The sequence below is a fragment of the Psittacula echo genome, assembly GCF_963264785.1.
Source record: "Psittacula echo genome assembly, chromosome: 12".
In the NCBI taxonomy this organism is placed as follows: Eukaryota; Metazoa; Chordata; class Aves; order Psittaciformes; family Psittacidae; genus Psittacula; species Psittacula echo.
Window position 1 is genome coordinate 4,033,907 of NC_137747.1, and position 18,443 is coordinate 4,052,349.

The 18,443-nt window shown below is 43.7% G+C and overlaps 1 protein-coding gene across 5 annotated transcripts in view; it reads right to left on the bottom strand.

Annotated features, from left to right (window-relative positions):
- Nucleotides 1-13,326: 13,326 nt before the first annotated feature.
- The window catches only part of LOC308226382 (somatomedin-B and thrombospondin type-1 domain-containing protein-like), a 33,667-nt gene continuing 28,550 nt past the window's right edge, over nt 13,327-18,443 (bottom strand). For all 5 annotated transcript variants that reach the window (XM_080628059.1, XM_080628060.1, XM_080628062.1 and 2 more), the window contains one exon: nt 13,327-13,872. In XM_080628059.1, the coding sequence (XP_080484185.1) occupies nt 13,755-13,872 (118 nt within the window). In that variant the 3' untranslated portion in view covers nt 13,327-13,754. The remainder of the gene's footprint in view (nt 13,873-18,443) is intronic.

Here is an 18,443-nt window from a genome sequence, read left to right on the forward strand (position 1 = left end):
GTGGGTACCCACCTCCATACTCAAGTGCTCCTGTATTAGAGCTGCTTGTCCCACCCTGTTCCATCTGAGCTCTGCACACTGCTTCAGGCTCCCGTTTCTCCCTTCAAACACAGCAGCTGTGTCAGGTGGCATCTGGAAGGGAACTCATTTTTTCTCCTTAGTGGTTTGACACCTAAATTAGATTGGGTTCAATTGCTGGGACATTACCACCTGCACTAATAGCCAGAATTGCTTTCAAAGATAGATCGCAGTGTTTTCCATTTGGAGAAAGATTGCTGTCCCTTTTAATTACATTTTCTGTCCATAATGAGACAATTATAAGCATTTCAATAGCTCCCAGTCATCAGCCTTCCACTGTATGAGAGTGCGGGAGAAAAAGGCAACCCCACCTCCCCTCTTCTCTTTCCCCTTCCACCCACTAATTTCTTTGAGCAATTCACAAGCCTGCCATGTACATTCATCTCCATTCTGGCAGAGATCCTGGCTGCACTTAAGCTGCCCAGTGTCCCCATGCAAACATTGCACTACTCCAGCAGTGGCATTTGAGGATCAAACCCCCATTTCAGTGACCTTCAGCAGGCAGCACATGCGCAAAGAACAGTCACAAACCACATACTCCTCTTTCATGGCTGCCCCATCCCTGGAAGTGCTCAAGGCCAGGTTGGACAGGGCTTGGAGCAAGCCGCTCTAGTAGAAGGTGTCCCTGCCCATGGCAGAGAGTTGGAACTGGATGAGCTTTAAGGTCCTTTCCAACCCAAACCAGTCTGGGATTCTATGATATTTACCAATCAGGAGTGCTGAAATCAAAGATTTTGTTTATATATATAAAGACAATAATGTCTCAGAAGTAAAATACCACAGGAATACAGAAGCTGCTACACCAGACCAACGCTGGGCTATCAGCTCCAGTGGTCTTCTCACTAAGGCCAGTAGCTTCAGTGCTACAAACATTATTGGAAAATGAACTGTTGGCTCAGGAGCATGCTATATGGTATTTGAGTACTGGAGGGCCAATTCCTTCCAGCTAGAAATCCTTTCAGCTCTTGAAACCTGAGCCTTTTAATCCTAAACAGCATCAAATGTTATTAGTGTAAGATTGCATAGCACTGCAAATAAATACTGCATTTAACGTACCAATGTAATGAAGTACAAAGCTCTGGTCAAGAATGAGAGTTTATTTAAGGCACTATAAAAATATTGTCTTTATTCCAGGGTTCTGGTACCCTACAAACCAGGATGCTGGAGAGCAGCCACCATAAGCAGGATAGATTTAAATGCTTCTCCACATGCAGGCTACCATGATAGCTCTTTGCTTAGTCACAGAGCATCTTAAATGAACAATGAAGATGCTCCCATGTCCCATGGGTCTACCTCAAAGATCCCAGTTAATCCAACTCAGCTGAATGCATGGAAGGAGGAAGAAGAAAGAGGAGAGTTTCAGGTGCAAATCTGTAATAAGAAGCGTTATTAACCCAGAAAGACATGAGAACCTTAAAGAGCAAGACCTGATCAGGGCCTCCCTTCTGTCAGCCCATAGACTGAGCCCCTTTCCTCAGCCCCAGGATTTCCAAAGGCCAAACAAGCCCTTGAGACACCTGAACATAACCCTGACACATGCCTGGCTGCCCCCAGGGTCTTCCAGCACTTCCCTAATGGTACAGTCAGTATTGGACAAAAGGGAAAACAAGTACTTACTGGCTGGATGTTACCAGCTGGGAGGTGGAATATATTGAAATATCAAGGACTGCAGCTGTCTGGTTATAACAGATTGAATGGCCCTGCATCAGGTGCATGGAGGAAAAAGAAACCCTTCTAGGAAAGCAGCTACACCAAGCATGCGTCAAAGCAACACAAGACTGGTTTATACGTGGTATCTACAGCCACATGGGCTGATGCTAGGCTTTGTGATGCTGAGAGACTGGGGAACAAAGAGCTGGGACTCCTGGAAACAATGAATTTCCAACCAAGCTGGAGGGCTCAACCAAAATAATCTCTTTTGTGTTTCTTTTTTTGTACAGCTTCTATAAAATAAGCCTGGAAAGAATTAGCAGGGCTCAGAGCTCCCCAGCTACAGCTCTGACACAATGACAGAAAGTGCATATTAAATAGTTCCCATCAAAAACCCCCAGCGGTGGGGCCTAGACAGTTGTGTAAAACTCTTAACAACAGCCTGTCCTTGGGGAAACTTCACTGTGAGCCAGCTAGATCTAGGACTTACCGTCTACCGCGTTAAATATGAATCACTGTTGTCTGATTAAAGATGATGTTCCCAGTACTTTTCTGCTTCAACCATGCTGTTTTGACATACTAGTTCAAGAGCTGTCACCTAATTATGAGTGGTGGTACAGAAAACCAGCAGTAGCAGCAACAACAACAAAGAAATTATAAATCCCCAACTCATAAAAACAGAGTTTTAATGAGATTAGTGGAGACAGCTGGAGGAGACTGCACACTCTATATATATGCAGGAAGAAATGAGCATGCTGTCTGCATCCAGAGCATCTCACTGAGGGACTCTGAGCCCTTCACAGAAATGGTAAAGTTTACAACCCCCCTTTGACAGATGAGAAGATGAAATGGAGAAGAGAAGAGCTGCAGTCTCAGGGGTGTGCAGGAGGCCAGGAGCTAAACCAGGATCAGGGTTCAGGCCTCTCTGCCGTGCTGCAGCTGGCAGCACTTGTGAGATACCAAAGTGCTGAGGCTGATATCAAATTATTGACATTTCCAGCTAAGGCGGCAGGTAGCAATAATCAAGATTTGCTATTTGAACTTTTTTTGGGGGGAGGAGTTGTTCTTTCCATAGGAACTGGTTTCTTAGTGGAAAGAAACTTCAAATCTCCATTTATCCTTCAAATTTCCTTCAGTGCCTTTATTTAAGAAAGTCTTCACAAACATCAAAACTACCCAGTTTGTGTATCACCTTTCAAGCTGACCCACGATTGTGCATTCAGGCTGTGGGAGAAGCCTCGGTTTTGAGACTTGCATTTAGCAGAAAATGAAACACATTCATTCCCACCAACCTTTCTCACTTAGGAAAACCCTCCACAATGACCTCTATCCAATCCTAGTTCCTAAAAACAGAGGTGAGAAACAGAAGTACTGTTCCTCCACAAAGCTCTGGGTTTTCAGAGCTCACCTCTCATATGCCACCATGACCCACCACTTGTTTTATGATAGCATGATTCCTGCAACTTCAGGCACAGAACACCCAACCGGACCAGCGTTCCTGGGACTCTAAAGCTAAAACTGTTACCCTAATGAATGAGCTGGGGGAGTGGAAATGAAGAGGGTCCCTCACAGCAATGACTTTGTGATGCCAGGGCTCAGTGACTGGGGTTTAAAACCTCCACAGCTTTGGGATAAATTCTGAGACAATTTATAATGCAGAACTCATATTCTCCCAATCCTATTTACTAAAGCAATAAGAAATTGCACTTCCCATGGCACCCTGGGCATATTATTATACTATGTAATTTCCTTCTGCGAAAACCCAATTAACTGTACATGTCTGTACCCATTCTGCCAACTATATCATTTTATAATTTCAGAACAGCAGCATAAACTGCCTGGGAGTTATCATTAAGAACTGTTCTGCAATAATTAATAGATGCAAAGATTAAAAAAAGGAGCAAAAGAGGCACACAAATTAAGAGAGTCAATTATAACGTAGCTATCTACAGGCACAGGATCTTGTGTGAAATGGATTTCCTTATAAAGCTTTACCATCTCCCCCCCCTCCCGTGACAGAGGTCAAGGAGGAGACTGAATATGAGCTGATTTGAGAACTGGTTTTGATTTCCCTCTGTTTGTGCTTAAAGGACAGAGATCTGAGATCAAGCAGGGTTGTGATTGCAGTTTGGGGCCTTAAATCATCTCTGACCCCCTTCCCTCTCAGTATCCCTCACCTTTTATCAGCAGGTATGGAGTCATGATAACAAAAACCTTCCATAATTGACGTTTCTCTCTTATCCTAGGCACCTAAAGTCTTTTATGGATCTGGCCATTTTATACCCTTACAGCCCCCTTGTGAATCCACCAGTATGGACACTACTGGCCTCACTGTGAAGCCATCTACAGCCCCCTTGGAGATCACTGACTTCCATTAGGCTCCTGCCTGCACAACACTGGCTGCTCAAGGCATGGAAGGCAGTTAAACATTCAGCTTTATCTGACTTGCTTCAGAGCCTTTGGAAAATCCATTCCCATCCCATTTTGTGGAAATTCTCTGGTCTAAGCAATTGAGATTCTTCTGAGAACGGTGGGGTTTGCTGTAGGATGGGAACACAAAGCAGAAGATAGACTATTAAAGAAGAAATTCTGCCCCACTCCGGAAACTAGTGCAGAGTGTGAACATCAACTTGTCATACTGATCTCATACTGATCTTGTCATACTGATCATAAGACTTCCCCCCCCCTCCATTTCAAGTAAAGGCCTGCTTCTCCTAATCTTCTCAACCTCCTTTCCAAGACCACAAACACACTGAAGTAATAGGCTTTTTAATCAAATCCTGCACACAGCAAGTGAGAAGGCAGCCTGACAGACAGACCAAGGAGGGACCTCTTCACGTGCATTGTCTTTCAAGCTTGGCCCAAGGCTGTGCATTTCTGGAGAGGGTTAAAGGATTTGGCTGGTTTTAAAGACACCTCAGCCTGCCATGCTCCATGAAAGTGAGGTTGCTTTCCATATCCAAAAGAGAGAAAACTGATTTTGCATATCCATGAGCTAGAAGGAAAAGTCTGTATTTATGCTACCTCTACCCACTTCTTACCAAAGGTCACAGGACTGACTAAATCCGTTGCAGGCATACAGGATATATTAAAACTGGATGATCATAGTCCTGGAAAATGCATTCGCTTAATTGCATAGCTTCCACATTTCCCAACGAACAACTTCAATACAGTCATTAAGCCATTTTACTGAAATGTACTACCATAAAGCAAACATATTTGCCATTGCATTCGCACAATTACAGCTGTTTAATAAACCATTCCCAATACATGAATGTAGCAACCATTCCAGTTTGTTGACTTGGAAGCCAGTGCTTGAAATGCCAGTCAGAAGTGCATTTGGAGATATACAACATTATAGAGTGCTTCCCTTGCTACCTATTAGCAGAGCAGTTCCTCCCCTCACCTGCCCATCCCTACATGCCTCTTCCAGCCAAGCATCCTTCCTCTCCTCACCCAGCAGGCAGAGGACACTGCTCCTTGTGACTCTTGACTTAGTGGATTAATTTATTCCCATGACTACTCATGACTCAGTGCTGCTCAGTGAAGCTCAGGGCTCATATAGCAATTGCATGGTGAGGAACTCGAACACGTTTGTTGTCTCAGGTTGTCCCAGGCACCAGGCAGTCAGCAGATGTGCTGTCCTGCTTCAGGCCCAGCTCTGCTCCCTTCTCCTTCAAGGATGCAGGTGACACACTGCAATTGCACCGCTTCCTTCAAACTCCAACTCAGGGCAGCTGTAACGATGTTATAATGATGCTGATATGTCAATGTCTACATTAGTGATATCAGTTATTATCCAGTTATGGTAATCACTCCCTCTGTCTGGTACCCACAATCACATCAATTTCATCGTACTTCGGTTTTTAAATGTCATCTCTGTTTCCAGGAAACCTCTGTTAACCACCATTAATATTGCAATTCTAAATGTATAAATAAATAAGTATATAAATCTTAATGGAGCTGAATGAATGCTCAAATCCAAAGCTCCATTCCTGCCATCAGTCTGTGGTTTGACACAGAAATTAAGCCATGCAGCTGATATGCCAGAGAAACCACCACACATGCCCTGTAAGCCTGCACCAAAGGTTTGATGTTAGATGTTCATCATGCCACACGAGCAGGGCCATTGTTCACAAGGAGCAGTGTCAACCCTGGGCATCATTTGCATTTGAAGGAAAAAAGAAAAGCCCATCCACATTATAATTAAACAAAAATCACAGCTATTCCTGAAAAGCTGATATCATGATAGGAACCATTAGGAGAGATAAATGCAGCTGCACAGCCAAGCAGAGACAGACTCTGCAGGTGCCCTGTGCCACCAGCCCCTCATCCCAGCTCACATACAGCTTTTCCTTTCCCACCTTCAGCTGGATTCTGGATCCTTCTGTTGAGTTTACTACTGACCTGCAGGCCAGCTGCTCCATACATGATATGAGATGTACACAGTAAATTCTGCCCAGTACCGTATGGATTAAGAGTAATACAAATTTTGAACTATTGCTGGCAAGTAGAGACCACTTAAATTCAAACTTGAACTAGCTCAGATTTAATTACCTCGGGCCCCTCGGGAAGGGCGTCTGGCTCATTCTCTGAGCTGCTACCTGCCAGGGTTGTATGCATGGGAGATGCTGTCAAAGATGGACCTGTGCTTCTATTGATACCTGATATACCTTTACCAGCGTAGGCAGTCCTGTTGAAGTCAAGAAAATTGCTCTTAAGAACTACTCTAAAAGTTCCATTAGATTCAAGGCTTTTATCATCAAAATTGAGACCTTCAAAAACTAAACTCAGGTAAATATCTACTGGATTATTAAAACAATGACTCTGGAGGAACACAGTGGTGGTGAACATTGGTTTATAGGACACAAAATTCATCTACCTCTGTGTTCTTCAAGTATATAGTATTTTCAAAGAAAATGCTCATATAAGGAAGCGGTGTAAGTGGGAAATGAAGACTGTGAAGCACACAGGGGCACTGCTAGGGCTGGCTGGTCTAGCATATATATATACTTACTTCTCTGTTTTGACGTTTGCTGTGTGACTGCAAAAGCTTAACCAGTTTTTGGAAGCTGAGATGTTTATGTTCACCAGGTCCTGCACTTCACACTCCACTCTTCTGTGGCAGAAGGTGGAGATTTTGCAGATTCTTTTCCATTACTTTCTTCTTTTTCCTGCCTTTTTTTTGTCAAGCCTTGTCTCACAGGGTGGCAGCCTGCCAGGGAGGTTTTCTCTGGCCTGCCAATAACACCCTGCCCCTGTCGGGACATACGGGCCATTTCAAGTGCCTCCTAGCAGCCAGGCAGCTCTGAAGACAACAACAAGAAGAAATTGTGTCTTAGATCAAAACTGTTAATATTTCATTAGACCCATGCTGGTAGCAGGCTTATGGTTACCAAGGGTAATTTTGTACAGAGGAAACCGCAACTCACTTTGTCACCCCCCAACTGATAAGTTCATTTTTAGGGGAACCTATTCCTGCATAAAGCCCTGATATTCCCCCCACAGCCTGGAGGCTCTCCTTTTCTCACAACACAGCTCCTTTCCAATATATTTAGTTGTTAGAGGTAAAAAGAGGCAGCTTTATGCTGCACTCCCCTGCATACAAGTGTGCTGCCTGGGTGGTAGCTGTGCTCCGGGGGCTTGTGTGCTTATGTCTTTTGGGGTTAGCTGTCAGTCTTCGGTACACGCTGTAACTAAGACTTTCCAGCCTAGCCAGCATAATAAACAGTGGTGCTTTTCTTGGAAATATTTAAGCTTTTTTCCTGCCTGAGAAATATGAATGACTTATGACTTTGTTCCTAAATTCATTAGGAACAATTCCTAAAAAATCCTACAAATATTAGACATTAATATTCAGAGTGCAGCATGCAGAAGAGCTCAGCACATGAACCCATGTACCCATCACCCTAAACAGACAAACCAAGGGGTAAAAGCCCAGAAGAACACCACTCCATGGCTGTGGGATTTCATAACTCTCTGTGATTAGCTCTTTCCACCAGTGAGCACAGGCTGCATTTCCACACTGCTGTGCCCAAACAAGCACGGGCCTCAGCAGGGAGCTGAGGGCAAGAGGTGGGTGAGGAAACTCACATTGTGCCTGAGCATCACTGGTGAAACTACTCACTCATTTATCCCCTTGAATTGAAATTGAGCCTCAAGCCACCCTCCTTGTTAAAGGGATCTGCTTCCATATTGCATCCATCTGCTAAACAGAGCTGGAGAAAGGAAAAATAACAGCATCCTATTGTCATGTCAGAGAAACCCAGTTTCTCCAGCTAGTATCCTCCTAACACAATCAACAACTGTTTCCCGGGATGCTCTCCCACATCCCATCATTTGTCCCAGCAGCCAGGATGCTGAATTGGGTTACAAGTGCTGCTTGAGGGGAGACCACATGGATACAGACACACTCTCCCTTGGAGCGGGGAGATGTCCAGTCACACTTCGTGCCCTCAAACAAGAGCTCTGAGCATTCACAGATCAGCCATAGGTTGCGGGTGAGCAGCAAGGCACAGGATTAAGCAAGCCAGAGAACACTGGCTTTCACCAATGAAATGGCATTGAATGGGCTGAGCAACTCCCATTTTTTAGACAGCTTTTGCTCCACCTGTTAATGGCTTAAATATGGCACAAGGAATAAATCAAGAATTGGTTAGCTGGTCTGAGGATTGTTATGAAAGTGGAGGAAGGTGAAAGCCCATTAGCACCAGCATCTCCCTGCAACACCCTTCCAGTAATTCAAAAGCACACAATCAGTAGTATGGAAAGGTCACAACAGAGCTCAAGTAAAACAAGCACTGAGCACAGCGAGTAACAGCAAAAAAAGATGCACAGAAACATGGTGATGCTGACCTCTGCACAGGATCAGCAATTTGATCCTGAACATTTGGGAACTGTGGTAATAAGAAACCTCGCACCTCCTTGCAGCATTAACCAGGGAGTGGAACTCATGCCTTTGGGGGAGCACGGGGTCCAACACTGCGCCTGAACTCATGAAAAAAAGGTAATGTTGTGATATTTATCAGTAGTCATGGACAAACTACACCATGGTTCCACCTTCACCCTTTCCAATATCAATTTAAGATGTTTACAAGACGCAGCCAAGCACATCCTGTCCTGAATATGTGTCTCGGTCCCACTAGTGTCACAGTGAGTTGTGCACATGTGCCACAGGACAAGAGCAACCGGGAGTACCATGGACCAGAGCCTGAAACCCCTGCATATCCCTGTGGGTTTAAAGAGGTGGTGATTTGCAGAACACATAGAACAGTCTTCAGAAGTGAATGTGTTTTATCCAGCCTGAGAATGGGAGAAACCAGAGTGTTTAAAAATGAAAGGGGGGGAAAAAAAAAAGGATCTTGCTAATATTTGGGTTTGTAGTTTTAAGCTTCAGGAGACATATTTACAGAACAGAATAATCTCTGCTGGTTCAGACTCTCCTCTCCTTTCTCACCTCTACTCCTCCACTTGCAGGATCACAACTATCACCAAGCAACTGATGTTATAACTGGAATAGACAAAAAAAAACTTTTTTAAAAAAAAAGGGAAAGAAAGAGTCGATCTTAATATTTAAAGTCTTAAGGATAAAAAAGAAAGATAGGTTTGAAAAGCTAAAGATAACAGAACAGTCGCATTTCTGGGGAAGTATTGCTAACTCCTACCATTCAAGAAGGATGAGCTCAACAAAAGCAACAAGGCTATTTCAGAAAATTACTTTTTTTGTTACTGTTCTTTTTCTTTACTTTGGTTTCTGAGCTTTCTGGGCATATTTTATCTCTTTTTTTTTTCAAATGCACAAGGGCTTTCTCCTTAAGGAAGCAGATCCTCCTACATTCAGATGACTGCAATCCCAGGTATCATGACACGCAGGGAACTGAGAGGCCTAATGAAGATCCCATGGTAGGTAGCAAATGGTCTTTTACCACCTTCTATTTCAAATGCAGAAGTAAACTATTGAATCACAGGCTGGACACTACAGCATTAGGGTAAAGAAAAGCAGAATTCACCCAGGGCTTCCCCCCCTCTCCATCCCATGACAATGACAGATTTCTCTACAACAGGGAAAATCACATGGCTTCTTCAGCAGTTTGTAAAATGGCCTGGATTTTTTTGCTCAGCTTTTCATCATTAAAAATTGAGATCCTCAGCTGGAGAGCAGAGCGAAGTGCAGGAACATCAGTTTTGCTTAATTTTCCTCTTACATAAATCCAGCTTACCGGTGCTTTGGCTTTATTTGCTCTTCCCTGCATCTGAAGCCAGGCTGAGGCCTAGAAGGTAGAGCTGCATGTGCACAACTGGCAGTTCCTTATTATCAGTGCCCAACAGGATGATTTATGGAAGATGAGGACTAAGCTCCTGGCTTCATGTACTTGCTGTGGGAAATGTTCTCCTGTTGATATCCAATGGTGAAAGGTTTTTAGTGTTGTCATGGGAACAGCTGTCATCTTCAGCGAACAGCCTTTCCTCAGTGTGAGCCTGCCTTGCTTGTTTACTGAACAAAGCCATTTTTCAGGAACATTTTGCCTTGGACTTCCAATAGTCTTATCTTTCCCAAAACTCAGGCACTAGAAATTATGTAGGTTATGATAATGGATGGTAATAAAGCCCCTAGAGGGAAACAAGCAGGACCCAATATGTGTCTACACCATGAGCTAATCTTCATTTGCAGGGAAAGTGACCTGACAGCTTCATTATCTTCCTCTACTAAAACAGCTGACTCTTGCTGTCTCTCACACATACTTGCATCTTTCCTTCCTTTCCCCAGGAATTTACCTATGGGATTTGTTTTACCAGTCATCCAAGGTGTGGAGGTGAAGCCAGGACATTGCACAGCCCTTCTTAGGATGTGCTGATGCACTGAGACATTTGCAACGTCTTGTTTCATCGAATGACATAACCTGTGTAGAAGTATAGCTGCTACAAGGGTCCCTTGGGGGCTAATTCTTTCATATTCCTCTATCTCCAGGCTACGATGACAGAAGCAAAAGACTGCAAGTCCTACCATGCCACCATCAGCAGCTCTTGTTAGGACCTCATGTTGTCAGCTCTCACGGATGAGGCAGCAGCAAAGAAAACCCTGACCAACAAGTCACTGGCCACAGGAACAGACTTTTTTGTGCTTACTAACTCAGTATCACAGCTGTCTCACAAGCAGCACCTAGAAGAGAAGACTATTGATAAATATGTCATTCTGATCAATTCAGAAGGAGGTTTTTCCTCCAGCATTTTCCACAAAAGAGAAACTTGAAAACAATGAGGGGGTTGTATAAAATATTCTGTTTGACTCGGATTGTTTCAGTCTTGAAATAAAATCCCAAAATCAAAAAATCAAAACACTTCACTTAGGAGGTATAAAAACATTTCACCGCTTCTAAATCCCTCTCTTTCCTCTGTCTCCATCAAAAAGGACTAATCATCAAACGTGGCATGAATTCACAAGCAGCTTCAGTCAACCTAAAATGCATTTTAGCAAACCTACCTTGAGCCTCAAGAAATAATCAAGCCCAGATTCTGTAATAAACTGACCCAGAATACTATTTCTGAGCAGCCTATTCTCAAACTTCTCAACTCTCACAGCTACCTTCACTCGAGAAACTGATTCTGCAGAATCCCTAAACATCAAATTTGTGTCAAAACTGGCTAGATACGAATAGATACAGCAGCTTCCTGCTGTTTCTGCCAGAATAGGACCAAGCATTATCAGAAGAACCTCTCTGAAGGCTCCCTTATTCTCCAGACACTGAAGCAAGAGGGCAGTCTTCTACCCTGAAAGGTTCACAGACAGATTGACTAAATATCTGTCAGAACTAAATATCTGACAGCATGTACATTTAATGAAAGTCTTTCACATAAATATAGTACAGCTAACACTTAAGTAGTCAGTAAATTAAAGGGATTGCAATTTAAGTGCTTTAAGGTGCTACATTGCTTCACTGATGACAATAAAGGCTTTTCCCACTTGACTATCATTTATAACTTAGCAATACTGCCTTTTCCTACCTGACTGGCTCTGATGTTGTAGGAGACAGGCACTGAGGTGAACGCAACTTGTAGAAGATTTGGTTTTATTAAGCATTATTAAGCAAATTTTACAGCTTCAGTACCCAACTCTGAAAGCACCTGACAAGAGCACGGTTTCATCTTGTCAAAAGTTTGGGTATATTCTGAAAATGAAAACTATTTCCAATAGCTGGCTCCATTCTGCTCCTGAAACAAGCAGCCACCTATTTACAGTCCTGGTGCCTAATATGGGGCTCCTGCAGGACAAAGAAAAACTGCCAATGAATAAGTGCTCCTATGATTACATATCTCTACCAAGAAAATGAAACTGGCTTCCAGCTTGATAGAAATTCCTCACTGCAAAAACTGAAATGATGTACACTGGTTATTTGTTCCCAAGCCATCACTCAGAGGATCACATCCCTCTGCTCACAAACCAGCAAGTACTCCTGAGCAGGCCACAAGTCAGTGACAGATTATGTCAGATGATGAAGCATAAGCTTTTATTTTTCCTTTTCTTTAAATCTTGTTACTCTGGGATGACATCACCCCCCTGTGAGTCATTAATCCACAGAGACAGCTTGTAACATACAATGAAAAGCAGAGCCTTGCTCTCAAATCACTGCTGTGATGGCTAAGAGGCATCAGGCACTTTCTGACCACTCATCACCACGCTACACACACCTCTGAGCATCTCAAGCATGTATCCACAGTGCCCTTTAGTATTTCCATGAAAGACCCTCAACATGATCACTAGATGAGTCTGATGATTCAAATCTAGACAGACATGAGCACTAAAACTCTCTTCCAGAACCATCCCCCAGCCACTCACCTGGGTTTTGACAGATTTAATTACCTAGATGCTCACCACTGCAGTGCTCTACCATAAAGTGCAAGTCCCTTCTGTAACTTTGTTTAAGCAGATTCAGAAGTATGTGCATATTAAAAGAAATACCACATCCACTTCTGCATAGTGGTGGGTCATCGTGCTGGACTTCCACCTGTAAGTCCTGGATATCCTGGAAATCAGCTGTAAGTTCTGGATCTGGACAGCAGCAACTTTTCCTCTAGTCTTACCTCCTGGAGCAGAGGAGTCAGCTGCAAGATTGGCTAGAACAAATTAGGCAGGTTCAGGAACTAAAGAGATGGAAGTACACAGATTAATCAGATACACACTGGGAGAATATCTGTAAGTCTCTTTTATTTTCATTTATAGAAAAGTATGAATATAAATCAGCAGAATATAAAGAAAATATTTCAAATATTTTCAGTCAAAAATACGAGGCTATAGCTAGCTCTCCTGCTGCAGCTGGGATGAATTCCAATTCAGAGCCCCAGGACTGCACTGTATTTTGGGGGAACTCAGAGATGCTCCTCGAAACCTTAAGTCCAAGTCCAATTTATCCCTGATACCTTCTACTCTCACAGATTTGAACTGGCTCATTGCTAAGTTTTCCATTATCTCAGCAGCACAAGATCAACAATCAACCCTCTGTAAGACTGAGGATCAACATGAAATGATGTGACCAGTGAGGATGAAAACAAAAGGCAATCATATACAAGTACAAGCAGGAAGCATCCATGAAGAAGTGCTACTGTCATGAAAAGAAGGCACTTGAGATAATTTATTTTGCATTGTTGATTCTTCATACAGACTTTAGAAAAATAATAATTAACCCTGCACTCTTACAGAATTTTTTGTCCTTATTCATATTAGATGAATTCTTGTTCATCTCAAGAAAGGGGGAATTTGCAAGATGTCATCAGGGTCAGATAGGCCTCTCTCAGGGATGGGTGGGCACAAAGAGATCGGCACTTCACAGCCAGCCTCATTTCTTTGGAAACCAGGAGTACACACAGACAGAGGGGATTCAGGGTGCGCCAGTACAGACAGAAACCTCTTGAAGTTAAGAGGCATAGCCTCTGACATGGAGAATTCATTGCTTTGGTTGTGGTTCCTACCGCTGCCGCATGCAGGTGCCAGACAAGCCATCACAGCACTTGCTTGCTGAGACTGTCAGAAGTTAGATGAACAAGAAGCTGTGAACAGAAGGACAGGAGCAAGTGTCCAGCTGGCGAATTCTCTTCCAGGTTCCCTTGCACCGAGGGTTCCCTACTGCCTGCCAGTGCAACAGCTGATTCCTGAAACAGTCATAAGAGGGGAAAAGTTAATGTGCTGCAGCTCCACTGCAGGGCTGCCACTTGTACTTAAATCTGGCTTCAATCACCCAGTAAATCCCATTTAGTTTTCTAACATCCATTTTCACTTCATGAATTCAACTCTGCCTTTCTACAGCAGCAACCACAGTGACCCCCATAGGATTATAGTAAAGTAAAGCCACAGTCAGGAACTTTGGACTGGAAGAACCCGGAGCAGCACATACTATAGATGTCAAGTCTAAAAGGATTCACAGAAACATCCACTTGAGGTGCCCAGCATTGCATGCAACAGCTCACAAAGCACACTGGCATCCCCACAACCTCTGTATTGAAACACCTGACAGGTTGCAAAGTGGGCAAAACACCTCTTTCTCCATTTTTCTTTATAACTCCATGCTCCCTCTCAGCAGGCCACCCATTGCCATCAAGATGCTGAATAAACAGCACAGGTCTGTGTGAGCAGGTGCAGAGACATGAGCACCTCTGGATAAACACATTAGTGAAACACTTGCCCAAGCTTTTCCACCTTGCTAAGAGCTACACAATAACACAACTTCTGGATGGCAGGTGGCTGGAGGTACCAGACTCACAAATGCTGGAACAACGTCACTCACAGGCCTCTCAAGCAGAGGACACCAACCAACCAACCTCTTTTCTCCCAGGCAGTCCATCAATACATTGACCAGAACTGAACAGAGAAACATCTTATTAAAACAAGCAGATCCACAGGCCATTTTCCACAATCAGTGGCTGCCCAAGCAATGCTGGCCTATCAGTGACAGAAACTGAAATTTTGATATAGCACTGCCAGATTTCAGCATTTAGTGGTTTAAGGGAATTCCTCACATCACTGTGTCCCAGCCCTGACCTTTGGAGAAGCATAAATACCACAACTGGATCAACTCTTGCCCTGTGCAGAGAGCTGCCCACAGAATAGCCAACAGACTTCAAGCTTCTGCTTTTTTTATAGTTCTGTGGAAACTGGAATTATTGATCTAGCTCCACAAAGATAACCCTGCCCTTGGTTTAATGAGATGTCATGCTCCAGAGCAGGGGTTTATGCATCACACATGGTTGGAGAAGGCTCACTGCATTTTTCTTTTGGCTTGAGGTCAATTCAAAACACCAGAATGTGCACAGAGAGGATTAAGATCCCAGATAAAGCAGGCAGTGCACAGAGCAGTCCCATATCCTACAAAGCTCTGGGCTGCAGCTTTACCTTTAAAGGGCTTTGCTCCTTAAACACATAAGCTAAACTTGCTTACTCTCATCTTGCTGGTGGGGAGGGCAAATAGTGGCTTTGCTATAAATCAAGCATCCTTTCTCTCCCTCCACCCCATGAGCATAGGCATAAACTACTGCAGTCTGGATATTCTTGAGCTACAACCACTACATCCTTTGCGCCAGATGATGAAAAGCAACTGATGCTCCTAGACACAGACTGAGTAACAATTCCACAGATGTCAAGTCTGGGCTTTATTTGTAGATCTTTCAGAAGATGATCCAAAATGAACAAACCCCTTTCCCAGCTCGATGCTTTGCCTTGTTTAATCTCATAACCTTCTAGAAGAAAGAAGCCAATGCAAGCAAGATTTTCCTAGTGCCCTCACCTGATGGCCGTAAACCAAGGACTTTGGTAAACCTCCTGCACTTGCATAACAGCAGTTAAAATGAACTAGCGTCTTCTACAGAGTAGGAGACAGGTGGAAGGTAGAGACAACAAGCATCTCTCTTTAACTTGGAGCATTTATAAAGCCAGACTCCACTTAGACACAAGAAGATAATTAGGAAATACCCACCAAAATATACCAGCATTGCTGAGTTTAAAATAAACTCTGTCAGATGTTTTCCTTCCTGAGAGTCACTCTTGGAACAATATCTCAGGGAACTAAATGCTGGCACAAGCTACCGAACTGACAGGGCGAGAAGCAAAGCATAGGCATGGTGTGAGTGGGACGGCGGCAGCTGTGAATGCTTCCACACGCAGCCCCGGCCAGCAGCCCCAGAGAGCTGGGGTCAGCAGCATCACCACTGCCCTGGGGCCAGCACGAACTGTCCACGTCTCCTGGCAGAGTTACACCAGCAAAAATTCACAGTGGGGGTGAACCGAGTACACAGCCAGAGACTTTTGAGCAGATCTGGGCAACCTCAACACATGCTGCATCCTTGGCTCTGGCACCATCCTTTTCTCAGGGCAACAGTTGCATTCTCATCTTCTTCCATCTTTCTTTACAAGCATCACATTTATGCCTTCCATATCTGGCCAGCACACTCCAGCGTGAGAATCAAACCACGTAGCCCCCTCAGAGCACTGCTCCCTTGCAAGGCTGCATGCTCAGATATGGCCACTTACTCTAACAGAAGGTAGAAGCCTTTCCACAGACATTTCCCTCATCCCATTCAATGGCTGTTCCCACCAACAGTACCATTATTTCCTCAGAGGTCAGGGAGGTCAGGTTTTTCCTCCATGAAACCTAGTGAAAAAATATTATTCCTGGGAACAAATTAGGGGATACCTCTGTTCATACAAAGAATCCCTATAGTAAATACTTGCACTTGAGATGTTCATATCGAGAAAATCAAGCAAGATACCCAGCCCTGGACAACAATTAACTTAACCCACCACAGTAAAGTCAAATAGGGCTAAAGAACACCAGACCATGCCCTGGAGGTTACCTATTTAGCGGACATGTGGGAGTTATCCAAAAGATTCACATGAAATGTAAGGGAGGCTTCACACACACACGATGAGGAAGCTGCAGACCAGAGATATCATTCATGTTCCACCTCCAAGTCACTTATCTCTGACAAAGCTGCTAAAGAACTGCTGGTTCAAGGAGGCTTAAAGTGCATCTCCATTGCCTTTTGCAGATAGGAACTTTGTCCACTGCTCAGGCCAGCCCTGCCTGTCCTCCAAGCCTATGCTAATCCCCTACCAATAAATCCAAGTGAACACACAGTACTTCAACTTGGCACAAACAGAGAGCTCATACTAGCCTTGAAAATGACAGAGGCATGACTTCATTTGACGTTATAGGCAGTAACACTGGAGGGATAAAAGCTCACTGTATCAAAGGTTGGCTTTTCTGCTGGTTTTCACATGCCTATAACAAAATGGATCCACCAGGTTCATTTTACAGAGATCCAGTAAGGCTCTTGGAACTATTTCTAGGCTCTGCTCAATTGGGATGGATTTAAACCATCTGCTGAGATGTGGGCTGAGTCCTGACTTCAGTGAACCAGTCACCACCCAACTCCATTATCACTACCCATCTCCAGCCTTAAGCCTGCCAGCACCTGGCAATTGGATCATCATTCCTAAAGGGCACAGTTCCATTTCCTTTGTGCTTCCATTCCATGTATAGTGCTGTTCACCAGATAAGGTGAAGGAAAATGCCTCCTCTTTTTGCAGCCCAATGAGGAAATGAATTCCTGAATACGTTTTTTATTTTGCTTAATCTGATGTTCCTGCCTGGCTCCAGGGTTTTAGTAAAATAACATTACTGTAAGCTTTTATAATTATTTATATGTTGAATGCAGGTAAGAGCTACTCCTGGCCACACCAGTTAATATTTTCTTCTTAAAGCTTTTGGAACATTTGCATGTAACAAGCTGAGGCAGGGAAGAAAAAGCCTCTAACATGACTTCCTCTTCCTAAAAGCCTGTGAAAAACCCTGGCTAAAAAGGCCATTATTGGCAGTCTTGGTAGTACAATACATTGTGTGCTTGAGGCCTGACAATCCTAGTTTAGTTTCTAATTCAAATGAATGTACTTATTTCAATATTTATATAAGTTTCAAAAATATTCCTGCCTAGACTGATGGGCAATGATTTTCTCAGACAGGGACAATTTAATAAACTAGCAATAGGGTTAAAAGTACCAGGATAAAAGCAGTGCAGAAACTGCGCCTCCAGTGACCACAGCAGAGGATTGGGAGCCAAAACTCTTCTGTTGCTGGCTCTGCCACAGGTGTGTTTCACAGCTTCAGGTCAGTCCCTTCATCTGTGTTGGAGTATGCCCAACATGTACAGGCTGTGTGGTCACCATCAGTCATCCCAAAGCTTCTTCAGCTTTCCAGGGAAAAGATGCCAAAAGTACAAAGATTCAACTGTACTTCCATCCCAGGTGACAGCACATACCCCAAGTCCCTGAGCCAGCTGCCACTCACTAGAAACACTAATAAGGGATCAATTGTAGAAACAAAATCCCCAGTGCTTAAAAATCAGAAACAGATTTGGTTTTATTTGACATCTGACAGCACTGCTGACCTTAGAAGCATGGCTGGAGTGTCTTTAAAACAAAAAGACTCCACAAGCGTACCACTTAAAAGTCAGTGAGATTTAGCAGACTAAGTGCAGGTACTCCCACACTTCAGTCCTGGCTCTGCAACTGGTTTACTATGTGAGCTTCACCAGGTCATTTCATCTCTCCAAGAAACACATGGTATGCAACAAAGACCAGTTAATATATGTACAGTGCTCCAAAGAGCTGTGCTGTGCATTATGAAACTGGGAAAAGCAGATCAAGAGAGAAGAATTAAAAGTTTTACACA